The 14,552-nt window shown below is 29.3% G+C and overlaps 1 protein-coding gene across 1 annotated transcript; it reads left to right on the top strand.

The window, feature by feature from the left end:
- The first annotated feature begins 10,827 nt into the window (after positions 1–10,827).
- On the top strand, positions 10,828–14,155 carry LOC111010083 (TRAF-type zinc finger-like protein). Its single transcript, XM_022283393.2, has 6 exons — positions 10,828–10,981; positions 11,059–11,181; positions 11,587–11,722; positions 12,035–12,172; positions 12,251–12,378; positions 13,707–14,155. Exons 2-6 carry the CDS (start codon positions 11,138–11,140, stop codon positions 13,876–13,878), a joined length of 618 nt encoding a protein of 205 aa, XP_022139085.1. The 5' UTR covers positions 10,828–10,981; positions 11,059–11,137; the 3' UTR covers positions 13,879–14,155.
- The last annotated feature ends 397 nt before the right edge of the window (positions 14,156–14,552 follow it).

Below are 14,552 nucleotides of genomic sequence, written 5' to 3'. Positions count from 1 at the left end.
CAAGCCTCTGGGTTTCTTTCCAGTGCGGGAAGGACCACTAGCGGGTTCATGCGTATGGGGGCCACGTGGCCCAATCAGAACGCGAGTTTAGTAACTTATTTTATTCCTCGGGGCTCGAGCCGTCCGTGGTATCGATCATCGACGCGTGGGCTATGGGATACGGAGACTCTTATTTTCGTCCTTTTTGGAAATCTGCTTTGTGGTCGTGGGTGGGTGTGAGAGATATTTTGTGTGTGTAGTTAGAACAACGCTGCGTCTTCCCGAATTTGCCCTCCTACTTTTTTCGTATTTCCTGTTGTATCCATAGAATACCCCTTTTTTTTTCCCTCTCTCCCCTTTTGAGATAACATTTATAATATGGTTGTTATAGGCAATGAAATATCCTGTCAAGTAGAAACTTAGGTAGGCCCATACATGGATTAGACCAAATTTGCGGATAAAATAATATTTCGTTATTTACTCAATAAATAAGTATTCACTATCTAGCACTTTTAAAAAATTGACAATTAAGAGATAAAATGTATAAAGGGATTAAGAGAAAGTAGGTTTTTTCTTTTTCTATAAAAAAAAACAAAACTAGTTGTCAATTTTTTCATTGTTGAACCATACTTACCGATAAGTACCTAAATATTATTCATGTGGATAACGAATTAGGTGAGTCGAGGATACGAGCAAGCAGTTGCTGTGGGTGACACCTAAGTATATTTGGGCCAGCCATCATATGAAAGGATAGCAAAACTAATGGCGGTTTGCGTAGATGAGCTTTCTATATTTACTTTAAACGACAGGGGAATATGGACTTTCTATATTTACTTTAAACGACCATTCAACTCAAAAGAAGTTCGAATACAGGACCTTCTCACGACCATTCAACAAGACCCAACAAGTAGAAATTAATATATAATTGGGAGGAAACGACAATGCAGGGATTCGAACATAGGACTCCCCGCTCTAATACCATCTTAAGAATGAATAAACGAACATTCAACTCAAAAGCTTCAGCTGATTGATTAAATAAATTTAATTCATATATTGGATATTTAATACCATTGTTTTTTCTCTCTCACCACTTTTGTTCTTCTTATCCTATTTCTTATGCTTCCTCTTTTGGATGGGAGGTCCTCTAAAAAAAATGATCATCATGTGTTTCATGGGCTCTTTGAAAGGAGGGCAAGATTACACAAACATATATACAATATATTAAACCTATCAAATTTTTCTTCTCATTTTTTTAATTTGTAAGAATATATTATTTTATGGGTCTGAATTGAAGTATAATGTGAAAGTCTTAGATGGGGGAGGACGATGAAGTTTGCGAGTAGATTTTAAGAATTGTATAATAATTTGGATTGTACGTCTAAATATTATTAGACTAGCTAAAATAAATTTAAAATTCTGAATAATTTATCCACATTAATAATATTCTATTAATGGTGATTGATATTTCTTCAATATTTTTACAGCGCAATAAAAATATCAATTAACAGAGATTTTCTTATGAAATTTCTTAGTTCTAACTATTGTTGGAGTAGGAGATCAAATTATTAACTTTAACATGGTAATAAATATTTAATCTACCATGTTATGTGTTGATTGATATTTCTTTGATATTTTTAGAGTACAATAAAAATATCTAAAATAATTTTTTATGACAATCTTTAATTCAACATTTATAGAAGTAAGAGATCAACCGTCGATTTTTTAAATAATAATAACTATTTGATCCACTAAAAATATAGGTTTTCTTTATAATGATCTTTAAATTTAAAGAAATTGATTTTTAATTTCACGGTAGTCTATTCTATTGGCGGGAGTTTGGACTACTCATTTGTCCAACGAACTCAATGAGTTACTTTTTTCCCCCATTTTTTTCGTCAAAGATATTATCATGATTTCATTTGAGAGGTAGGGGCACCGCCATGGCATTTTTTATAATTATTATTGTTTTTTTTATTGCGACAGTCACGTCACGTGGGCCACGTCGACACTCCACCGCACTTTCTTTCTCTGTTTTGTGCGGATGGGGAAAGAAGACGAAGAAGCAAAGCAGCCGGTTTTTATTTGGGCATTTTAAGGTTTCTAAATTGGGAAAATCCCACGTGTCAGCTCAACAAACCATCGCTCCAACTCAACATCGCCGGATCCCCCGGTCACCAACTACCACTTTTTAATTCATCAAACTTTTAATATATATATATATATATATATTAAATTCCATTTTTTAATTTATAAATTTATCATACTTTAATATACCTTTGTCCCTTTTATAAACAAAGAACAAAAATGTATAAATAATATTTGAATCACTATTTTTAGAATTGTTTTCTTGTTTTGTACTAGTTTTCTGTCCAGTATCAATTATTTATGGTTAAAATACCATTCTATTCTCTATACTTTTAAGACTTATTATATTTTAGTCTTGGTACTTTTGTAGGTCTAAATTTAATTTCTATATTTTCAATAATTCTTAAGTTAGCATTGCTATTTTTGAAGTTACTTTTATTTGACTTGCCAAAAAAATATATAATAATGATATATAGTAGTAGTAGTTTCTTTATTTAAAAAAAAGTACAATGTGAATATATTTCTCAAATTTAGAATACTTCTAAATATCTTTTTTTTTTTAACAACAGTTAACCATAAACTAGTGATATAGACTATTTTTAAGAGTTCCTGGAAATATTGATAGACACTAATTTTAAGGCTTATTGAAAATATAAACACTATAAATTTGAACCCTTCACGAGTAAGTAAAATAAAACAAGTTTTATTGGTTGTATTTTAGAATGGCTTAAATATTTTTTCTTTCCAAAATTAGGATTTGTCTTCTTTTATTTGTTTTTGCCTAATTTCATGAACGACTTATAAAACAATTGAGATTTACTATTTATGGAAAAAAAAAACTATAGACTTATAAGTAATGATTTTGTGAATCTAGACAATTTTAATATTAGTGGGATTCTATTTTAAAATAAATTGACAATAAGAGAAATAATCCATGTATTTATAAACACCATTAAGTCCCTATCGGATCTCTTTATTTTTGGACTGGGTGCTCATTTGAGTTTTTGGATTCTAGTACCATTTAATATTTATAGGGTTTCATCTAAAAAACTAATTAGCAATGAAATGAGTGGCACCTTTAGTTATAAACACCGTTAAGTTCCTTAATTTTTTTTAGGTGAGATCTTTAACCTAACATAATTAAAAATAACTGAAATTTGAATGGATTGATAGATAAATCTAAAAAAACACATTGTAATAGTTTAGTGTATTACTAAATATAAATAACCTACATTGAGTTTGTAAAAGAAATCAACTTTGAATCATATAATATAAGTAAAATAAATATGAAAAGAATCTAAGTAGTAAACAAATATGACAAGTTTTTAATATACAATAATATTGTCCTTCACATGTCATTAATTAAACTGCACATATTTTTTAAATCAATGTTGAAAACAAAACAAAAATTTAATAATTATGAAATCACTTTACTAATAAACCTTTTTTCCTCCGAGTAATTGTAATTATACCGTCAAAGCGAACATAACTTAGCGGTAACTGACATATATCTCCAACTAAAAGATTTGTAAATTTGATTCTCCGCTCACACATGCTGTGACTTTGAAATGATTACATGTTTTTGTAAATTTTTACATGTTTTGTAAATTTTTTATTTTGTTTGATGACATTTGGTGGGTGAAAATGATTTTGAAAATCTAACATGCTCGTTTAGAGACAACATATATAATTTTTTTTTTAAGAAATTAATGGCGTCTGAAAATCTTAAAAAGAATATTCTTCTTTAAAGAGTATTATCCATGTATAAAAAAGATTATGAAGCTCATAATAATAGAAATAGTTGACCACAAAAATAATTAAAAAACATGTGAGACAACCTTTTAATAAGTTTTTTGCAACAAAAATGATTACAATCCCCTTCGGTTGAATGATTAAAAATTCAAAAAAAGTTATCTTCATTTGTCATGGCATAGTAAATATTTTCTCTCAAGTATTGTAGTCATTATCTAATTGCCGAGTGAAACTTAATTATCTCAACTATCTCTCTATAGCTACCTCAAGATCAATCAAGATAATACCATTCTAAACTTAGAACCACAACAACTTGATTTAACTGCATAATAACTCTTCGGAAGGAAGCACTGACGAAGAGATTATCGTATAAGAACTTGTTATATAACTGCATACGTATCAAATGTCTCTATAAGCTTTTAATGGAAACAAAAAAGATAGTATTTTTTACCACTTGAAAGCTCTACCCTCACGTATTTGTAATATTATATTTTAAAAAAATCAAATGTGTTAAAAAGAGATTTATTAGTTTCAATAAAGTAATGGAATAAATGTGTGTCGTTGTGTCCTACTATCAATGTTTGAATTTATTTTAATAAATATGTTAATTATTTGTTTGCAATTTGAATATAGTTCAAAATACCTATTACGATCCTTCACACTTAAAATTGTTGAACTCAACAAGATTAATTGTTGAACTCAACAAGATTAAGTCGTTATTTGTTTGCGTGAAGTGTTTAATAATATTTATTTTAATTCGCCTTGATTGATTTTTTTGTTTTAGATATAATCTACATTTAGAAATTATTTTAAAATTATAATCAAATGTTAAAAATAAAAAATAAAATTCAATCTTTTTTTAATTTCTAAAACTCAATTTTAGATTGCATCATAAATTTTTAGAACCTAACAATTTATACCAGAAAATACCAATTTCCATAGATTAATTAATAACCTTTTTATAAATCAAAAGTTACAATCTAAACCCTCTTTTTTTTCTTTTAACAAATATAGAGATTCCAACTCACTTTTTTTTTTCCAAAAGTTTCTTAACGTAGACTTTCATATCTATATTGTTATAATATAATAATAAAATTTTATAAAAGACATAATTAAAATTAAATAATTGGCAAGATAAATTTTAAAATATTTATCTTTCATTATCTCCAAATTAGTCAGAATATTATTTTCCCACCACTCTTTCCTTTTGAAGACAGATGGATAAGAGTGCTCCACTAAATATTGTGGATTTTCCGACCAACGATGAAATGATATGACTTGACTAAAAAAATATTATATCAGAGAAATTCGATCCTCAATGGAAATTTTTTATATCCTTTAGGTAAATCGTACAATTATTTATTTTATTATTACCCGCATATTATTATTAATTATTTTCTTAAAAATACGTCCTTTCGACCAGGCTTTATTTTGGCTTGATCTAGTTATTATTATTATTATTAATTATTTTCCATTTTTTCTGAAGGTTGGTAAATTCTTTTATTTGATCAACAAACTTCTATTAAAATCAATTCATAAGCATCTCACATTTCACAGGTGATACTACACTATACTATTGGTCAATTAAGATTAAAAACCACATTTTGATTGATACATTTATTTGAAGTAACAATTTAGTCCGTAACAATATTAATTTGTAACGATTTAGTTTTTCACTTTCAAATAAATAATAATTCAATCCATGAATTTTAATACATAAAGTTTCGACCTTATGATCCTGAAAAAAAAATTTGTTAAGATTTTATGGGGTCTTTTTATAGAAAAATTATCCTAAATGACATAAAATGAATATGAATTTAAAAAAAAAAATTCGTCACAGAAGTGAATTTTAAGGGGTCCCTAAGTTTGTAATTTATGTTATTTTTGTAAAAATTTAAACCTAATATATATATATTTATTTTGAGTTACTTTTGTAATTCTCTCTTTTTTATATTTATATATCGATAAATGGATGAGGACAACATATATTTATATATTATAAATAGACAATTGTTATACAATAAGAATCAATACTTTTCATTTAACAAAAAAATCAACATTTAAATTTGATGAGATTTTTCACAACGAAGATAAAAATTGTTGCAAATTTTAAATTATAGAAATTAAATTGTTATTAATTTGGACCAAATCTGTATATACTAATCAAGAAATTAAAAGTGTTTCTTAATCGAGAAATTAATTATTCAAATTTTATAATCCTACATTATTTATTTGTCTGACAAAATTTTACAATAAACGTACGATAATATTTATTAAATCCTAGGACGAGCGCATGTAAGAAATAAATATGAATATGATTGACAACCGATAAGCACCTGAAAAGTCGTTCTATATAACCATAAACCAAACGAGATGTGCGCATATACGCTTTTCGAGGCTCTCGAGCTCCCCATGTTGTTTAGTTCCTACAACTTCAACATGAAATTCAAAAATATATGTAAATATATTGTAAAATCAATTTTTAGAATGCTATCTGAATTTGTACCGTTTGTAACATGTTTTGATTTGTGTAGTTTGTGTTTGGTTTACGAGTTTATGACTTTATAGGAATTACAATTTGATTTAGGTTAGTCAGACTTGAGTAACAACTTGAGTCAATTAAGTAAACAATCTCACAAACTCTTTGAGATCATTCATTAGATCCAAGTTTAAAACAGATGTAGTTTGCAATATCAGGAGTGACGGATGAAACTAATCCTCTCTTAAATTGTGAGCTAGATGAAGTACTTCAACAAATGAAGGACAACTATATCTTTATTGTTGAGAATTTGAAACATTTTTAAAGAAATTGGATTCTACTCGAGTTTTTTTTTCTCGCCGGTTGATTCAGGGATTTCAACTCCTCACATATGGTCCTGGCTTCCAAGACTTTTGAGCGGTATTTCTTCTCTATTCCTACACCTCTAACATTGATTATATAGAACAATTTTTAGGTGTTGGTTGGTAACGAGTGACCATTAAATTTTTGATAAATAGGATAATTTTGTATTCTTTTTTAAATGAAAGATGTGTGATTCAAATACATAATCTAGCTTAATTTTGGATGATATATAATATAGTTAAACTGAAAATAATATAATTAACCAAATGTTAAATATGTAATTTTTTATTTTAAGTTAAACTTGGAGCAGAGATTCAAACTTAGTTAGTTTGTCTTTTATTTAAACAAAGATTTCCGTACAAAATTGAACAAACCAATATGGAAACATTCGAGATTTGGGGAAAATTGAAGGGCCCAAGGACATTTACTTTTCGTTAATTCAAGGGCAGGACAAGTGTCAATCATCAGCCGAATGATATCATCAGTACAGGTCTATTTTAAATAGTTCGAAATGTTTTTTTTATTAATTAAGTTTATCACAAAGATGACGTTAAACGAGAGAATATAAATTCGTGCTCTTTACTCTTTAGTCTTTGCCCTAATGAATTATATTGATTTTTTAATATAAAATACCCAGCCATCTGACAACTATAATTTTTTTTTTTAAATGAAACTACAAATTCATTTTTGCACTCATATCTGTGAATTGACGAAGAAACCCACGTTGAAGGCAATAATTTATTATGCCTTTGCCTTGGTTTTATATAATTAGGAAGAAAGCCAATTAATTGCAACATATTTCAATAAATTAAAGTATAGTTTCTCGATCAAAAACTAAAAAATTTGATTTCCTACCGGAATATATGGTTGCACTAAATAAGGAAAGAAGGAAATTAGTCTTTAAATAATTCAGTTATACTGAAAAAAGCATAATTTAAGATGAGATAATTAAGTTGTATTAAAATATATGTAATGTTTTAAAATATCTATCGATGAATTAATATTTTTGAGGGATTTTTTCAAGTAAAAATTTGATGTCACAATGCATGCGAGCTACAAATTTTTTTTTTTTAACGTATGCATTGCAAGAATTATAATTTTTAAAATTAGATGCATTGTATATAGTCAAAATACAAGAAATGAAGCCAAACCTATCACATGGGTATAACTCTAATGCTAATTACTTTTACTAACTCAAGCATAATTTAAATTATAGTGAAATATTATTGGCTTGTAAGTTCAAAAAATATATTCCCACATTTGACCTAATATTCTTAGGAAAATTTTGGACCTATCTCACTAACATTTTGGGTTGTTTGATCTTAATTATATATGATGTGATTTTTCTTCCAACCACACCATTTATTAAATTGTTTGGTAAGAGATTCTTCACATCAATCAACATAGGTTGACATACTTGAAAAATTTCAGTATCATGACGACTTTCTTTAGTACAACAGATTAAAGTTGAACCTTCGAATTTTAGAAAATGAATTATGAGACTCTTAACATTTTGTTAGAGAGAATTTAACGGTTAGCAAAACACTCAACCTGATGTATTTTTGCATTCGAAATGTTTTTTTTTTTTGTTAGGACTTGCACTCAAAATGTTGATCCAATGATCCAATGATATAATAAAATAATACATTTTTCTTGTGCAAAAAAAATGCATTTTTACGTATGTCTCACTTTTATAATTTTATAAAGAAACACACACACACACAGATATATATATATATATATATATATATATATATATATTGTGTAGTATTTAAAACATATCTTGGTTTCAGTTTGATGTTTTCTTATTTTTAAAATTTTCACAATGTGTTCTATTTTCATTTTACCATTCTAAATTCTCCGTAAGCATCTTTAGTAATTGCGCAGGAAAAATAAGAATAATATTTAGTTTTTTTTTTTATCATTATTATTATTGATAAGTAGTATCCCTATTTATCACTATATAACTAAATTTTTTTTAAAAATAAATAGTTATCAAACTTACTACTTACCGGTAAGCAACTTATCGTATATTTGAGAGTGATGGTAGAATCACTGATTTTGAAATATATATATATATATATATATATATATAATTGATTTTCCAAAATTACCGTTCAAATAATACCTTAAAAATTAATTTAAAGGCATTTTAATTAATTTAAAGTTATTTTAAACTTTTCTAATATTAATTTTTTAATTTGCCAACATGATATTGGAAAGTAATTTTGACAATCACAAAAGTGATTTTGATATAAAGGAAAAAAAATACTTAAGTCTAGATGGGTGAGGACCAATCTATCTCTATGTTGATTAGTAATAAAAAAAATTAAAAATTAAAAATAAAACCATTCATTAGTTTTTCAATTTTAATTTTTATATATGTTGGCCACAATATAGCCTTCATAAATCAATACCTAAGTATTTAAAATAATAATAAGAAAAAGAAAAAGAGGTTTATGCAGATACGAAAACTTTTTACTTTGTGCGGAAAGCAGACATCGGCCTTCCCCAGCATGGCATGGTTTACTTGAATTGGTAGTACTCAACTCGCCAGTAGCCACTGGCCAGGTCTTTCCATTTTAGTTTATTTTATTTATTATTACTTTTTAAATTCCATTTGTATGTGAATTTTCTTTGTTTGAAATTGCGAACCTGTGTTCTGGAATTATCAATGATTTTGTGTTTGAAATTCGCATAATATTGTTTTTTCTTTTTTTAAAGACGCGTAATATTGTTATCATGTCTCAATTTCGCGAATCTCATTGTTTAACATTTATGATAAATTACAAATTTAGTCGTTAAATATCTAAAATGATATACTATCAACCCAAACTTTAAATATTATTGTATTTAATAAATTTCTTTTCTTTTCTTTTTTTTAATTCTCTCTTAATAAGTATTTGATTGAGATGTCTAAGTCATAGTTTTAAATGACTGTCAATGGAAATGTCAGGTCTCGTAAAATTTATATATGGAAATGGAAATGTCAAATGATATTATGTTGGTTGTTATTTTATATATTTTATCGATTTTTTTAGTACAACCAACTTGGAGATTCAAACTCGTGACCTCTTGAACAAGGACAAGTACTACTGTTGAGCTAAGTTCATGTTTCACCCTCCATGTATGAAAACATAGACATGTTGACTAAAAATTAATACTTAAGTTATCAATTTTATTTCATTTGATATTAATTAAAGATGATATTTTTTAAGTTAAGTAATTATAGAGACTGATCGTACCATCAACTTTTGTAACGATAATAGATACCTTATTCTCCAACTTTTATAATGATAAAATCAAGAAACTATTTATATGCAACTTGAGGTAATATAAACACATAATCAATGGCATTTGCTAAAGCGAACAAACTTGGGCTTATTAAAAAAAAGTTGGGCTTAAATAAGTCTTGGCCCAGCCCGTTGCTCAATGCCTTGAGAGCCCAAGGGTTTTCACGTCTACCACCCCCGCTCCTTTCCTTTCTAAGTAATATATTTATTTGTTGTGGTTATTATTTTTTTACAATATATGGTTATCTCATTTTTTTCGAGGAACTAACTAAGATAGATATCTTAACTTAAGCTATTTTGCAATTTATATATCATTTTATAAATATAGATGGTTTCAAACGTAAATTTTAATAATTTGTTATATCTTTTATAAATTTATATTTCCTTTTAGTTTAAAGAAAAGGATTTATGATATAGATAGGAAAATTTTAGATTTTATCTATTGTATAAATACTCGACTGAAAGTCAAGGAGATTAACACAAAAAAGAAGGAAAAAAAAGCCTAACAGTATAGTTATTCAGCAAGTTTATTTTCAATTTGAGATTATTTTTCTAATATAATTCAAGGTAAGTAGTTCTTCAAGGTGAGTAGTTCTCCTATCCTTGTATTTTGAAAATTTATAAGTTTGGTTGAGTTTTAAAGCATATTTGAACATTATTTAAATGGTTATTACGACCCTATTGAAAAATCTTTGAGTCTTTATGTTACAAATACTTGGTTTAATTGATTTTATTTTTCTATAAATTTAATTTATGTTTCATAAAATAAATAAATAAATATATACTCCAAACTTCAAATCTCGCCTGCTAAAGAAAAATCTCGTACTGCATATTATTAAAAAGAAAAAAGAAAAAAGAAAAAGAAAATCCTATATAATGAAAACGAATCTTTTATTTTGTTTAAGGGTGGGTGGAGGTGGGTCGCATTCGTTCGTGAAAGTCATTCACTTTGATTAATTGTAGTTGAATCGAAGTCGGTCGGTCGGTCTTCGTCCTCGAATCGGTATCGATCCACGGCTAGAATTTCTAGGTATTTCTAATTTTGTTCAATTTCGTACTCTCATCATCTTTGCTCCTTTTTGATCTCTTCTAATAATCTTCCTGCAGCGCTTCAATTCTCGTTTCCCTAATTTTCACATCATCGGACCTTCAACGACGATCGTTTATTTTCTGCCCCTTCGTCCCGATGGCAATTGCATCCGAAGAGACCACAAGCATATGCAATCACTGGTATTGTAATTCTGGATGGATCGTTAACTTTTTGCTTTCTCGACAAGAGATCCCTTGTATTGAAGCTTTTGTCGATTTCAATCTCTTATTTCTAACCTCGGCTTTGTCAATTATGATTATCGTTTGAGATTTCTTTGGAATTTCAATTTATTCCCCTCAATTTGATCCGATATTAATTAGTTTGGGGATAGAACTCTTACCCAGTTTAGACACAAATATGGTGGGGGACGATCGTTGTTTTGTTTCATTCTTTTAATTTGAAGAATAAAATTAGGTCAGAATTAGAATTCCCCCGATTATCGTATCTTATTCATGATTGAATTTTGTTGCCCGATCCCCTTCCAAGCAGTTGTTGTTCTATAGCGATGATCTGAATGATGATTGCTTTGTTTTCTCCATGTATAGCGGCAGAGCCATTCCGTCGTCAAATATTGATCTGCATTCTGTTCATTGCGTGCGGAACCTAGAAAAATGTAAAATATGTGGCGATATGGTTCCTAAAAGACAGGCGGAGGAGCATTTTCTGAACACACATGCTCCGGTATTATAATCTTTCGTTCAAATAGTTAATACTATGGCACTCTGAAATGCTTGAATGTTACTTGAAGGCAATTTATATTACTCTCTTTCTATTAATTTTGGCTTTTTTCAACTTCTTGCATTATGTATAACATTAACTTGAGGGTTATTCTGTTTTCTTTAAATTTCTTTGTGAAAATTCTCCATCGTACAGATTATTTTTTTGTCTAGTTTAGGCTGTGGGTCTATATTGTCTTTGAATAAAAATTGGTGGTATTCCTCTTAATTATCGACATTTAAAGTACTTATGAGTTATGACCTTGTACTTGGACAGGTTTCCTGTTCGCTGTGTAGTGAGACCATGGAAAGGGACATTTTAGCCACTCATAAAGGTGAAAATTGCCCCCAAAGGATTGTCACTTGTGAGTTCTGTGAGTTCCCATTGCCAGCAATAGATTTGGCTGAGCATCAGGTAAGGTCAAATAATGAATTTGAAGTTAAATGGAAACTTCGAAGATATCTCAATGAAATTACCTTTTTTGGTTCACAGGAAGTATGTGGTAACCGGACTGAACTTTGTCATCTGTGTCGGCGATATATAAGACTACGAGAAAGATATAGCCATGACAATAATTGCAAGGGTGTTGCTGCAGCAGATAACATTGCAGAATCTTCCAGGTAGAACAACCTGTTGAAATAGTCAACTTGGTTATTCTGTTAACTGCTATTTTTCAAGTTCAGGTTTTTACTCCTAGTTTAGTAGTTACAGTGGAATCTCTCTCGGGCATCGATTTATGATAGTTTCATATGGATGGGCCTTTACTAATGGGAACTCCAGTCTAAACCTATATTGGTGGGAATTATTTTTCTGGTAGCGCTTGTTCTAAGGTTTTCTACGTTTGTTCCCATGTTAGTGTATTTCTAATTCTGGAGTTAGAAAACCATGGAAATTCTTGACGCCCTCTTTAATGTATATTTCATGCCCTCCCTTTTTAATGTTAAAAATTCTGAACTCTTCAGTTATTGAAGAACAATGAAACTCGTTCGCAGATATAGAGGATATCCATGGATTAATTTTAACACAAATCCATTCTTTATTCCTTTGGATATCCATTAGCATTTCCGTTGGAACCAACTTTTTTATCCAATATCTCTGATCTACATAATAAAAAATTCGCCCCTTAAACAAATTTTAACCAAACGATTATTTCTAATTCTGGATTATCTTTATTTTTGTCCTTCTAAACTAAGTGTCTGCTGCGTCAGATAATAACATTTTTTGTTTTCTGTTGAAGTTATTGTCTAGATGATGATTTCTTTTTCCTTTATCAACTTCAGTTAGTTACAAAGTTCCAAATGCTAAACTAAGCTTGTATTGTATTCGAAATCAACCTGTTGGACTTCTAACTTGAACTTTTGTTAGCTAAAAGCTTAAACTTCAGCATAAATGGAAGTATTAACCTTGATGGTATTGAAAACTAGTGCCATGTAATTTGCACATACTCCTCTCTTCCTTCTTCTCATTGAAGTTGTCTCCATCTAAAGGAAAAAACTGGAGCGTTGTTACATGGCGCCTATGTGCATCTGCTGCCATAAGGTTTCGCTTCCAATTTAACAGTGGATTGTCATTAGTCGAGGTGCATGTAATGAATCTAGAAAGAATACCATGGGACTGGGGTTTGGCTAGGATAAATTTCAAATTTATGGATTTCCAAGTTCGATTGAATTTGTTGTATGTGAATTTTCCTGGTACGTTCATAACTTCTTTTCTTCCCTGTCTTCTCTCTGATCCATTGTTTTGGCTGGTGGGAGTGTTGATAATTTGAATTACACTATTTCATACGTCATGAGATATGTACTCTTTTCGGTGAATGAATTTCATTTACATTTAGGTAATCATCATTCATGTTAGATGGGTAGAATGCTGGACTTATTTTTTCTGTCCTTGTATTCCGTATGTTTAGTTTAACATCGTCTAATAACGAGCGCTATTGTTTTATTTGAAGGGATGTGGGGGTGGCACCAGAAAGAGAGCGCCGAGATCACGGCGCTCGAAGAAGACAGCCGCAGGAGTTTTCTACCCGACGTCTTATATTCACCATTGCAATTACAGGCATTGCCGTCCTATTAGGATCCCTATTTTTCCAGAGAAAGGCCGGGAACGACGTCGTACACTGATTTGCTGGTGAGCTTACCACAGATCCTTCATAGTGGAGAATGTTCTCCATGTAAAAAAAAAAGTTTCTTGTTTAAAACGTAATAACTTCCATTTTTCTGTACCGAGAATATTAGATAACTGCTGTTTTAGCTTATATTATCAAACTCATGGGGGCTCGGCCTGATGCTCTCTACTCCTTTGTTCTTGGGGGTTTCACTTGGCCGTAAGTGTATTAATCTTGGTTGGAAGTACATCTCGATTTATTCTACCAATATAAGATTTTTTTAGTGCAACAAACGGGAAATCTTCGACCTAAAAGGAAGAAGTTTTATGTATTTATTGCTCTGAAGTTTAGGAAGAAGTTTTATGCTTTTATTATTGAGTGCCAGATGTTTTAAATCTTTACAGTTGAGTTATGTTTTAGGTCGGTTAAATCTACTGCTTTACAATCTATCATTCTAGTGAATGAGTTGCTGCTATCCTGTGAATGTTGGTTTTTCTCTCCCACCTGAATTTTCAGAATTAAGTTTCACATTATATTTTTATATCGTAGAAGCAAATATAAAAGAAAGGGCAAATTTTTTATTTTTTCTAATTTTCTTTTCATATATACATTATTTGAGCCGTGCCAGATAATTTTCTCCTTATCTAGAAAACCTTCGATTGAGCCAGCAAAAGTCAAAAGTGCAAATTT

The sequence above is a fragment of the Momordica charantia genome (assembly GCF_013281855.1).
Source record: "Momordica charantia cultivar OHB3-1 chromosome 11 unlocalized genomic scaffold, Mcharantia_2.0 BLBB01000011.1, whole genome shotgun sequence".
NCBI lineage: Eukaryota > Viridiplantae > Streptophyta > Magnoliopsida > Cucurbitales > Cucurbitaceae > Momordica > Momordica charantia.
This window is presented reverse-complemented; position numbering and strand designations above follow the sequence as displayed.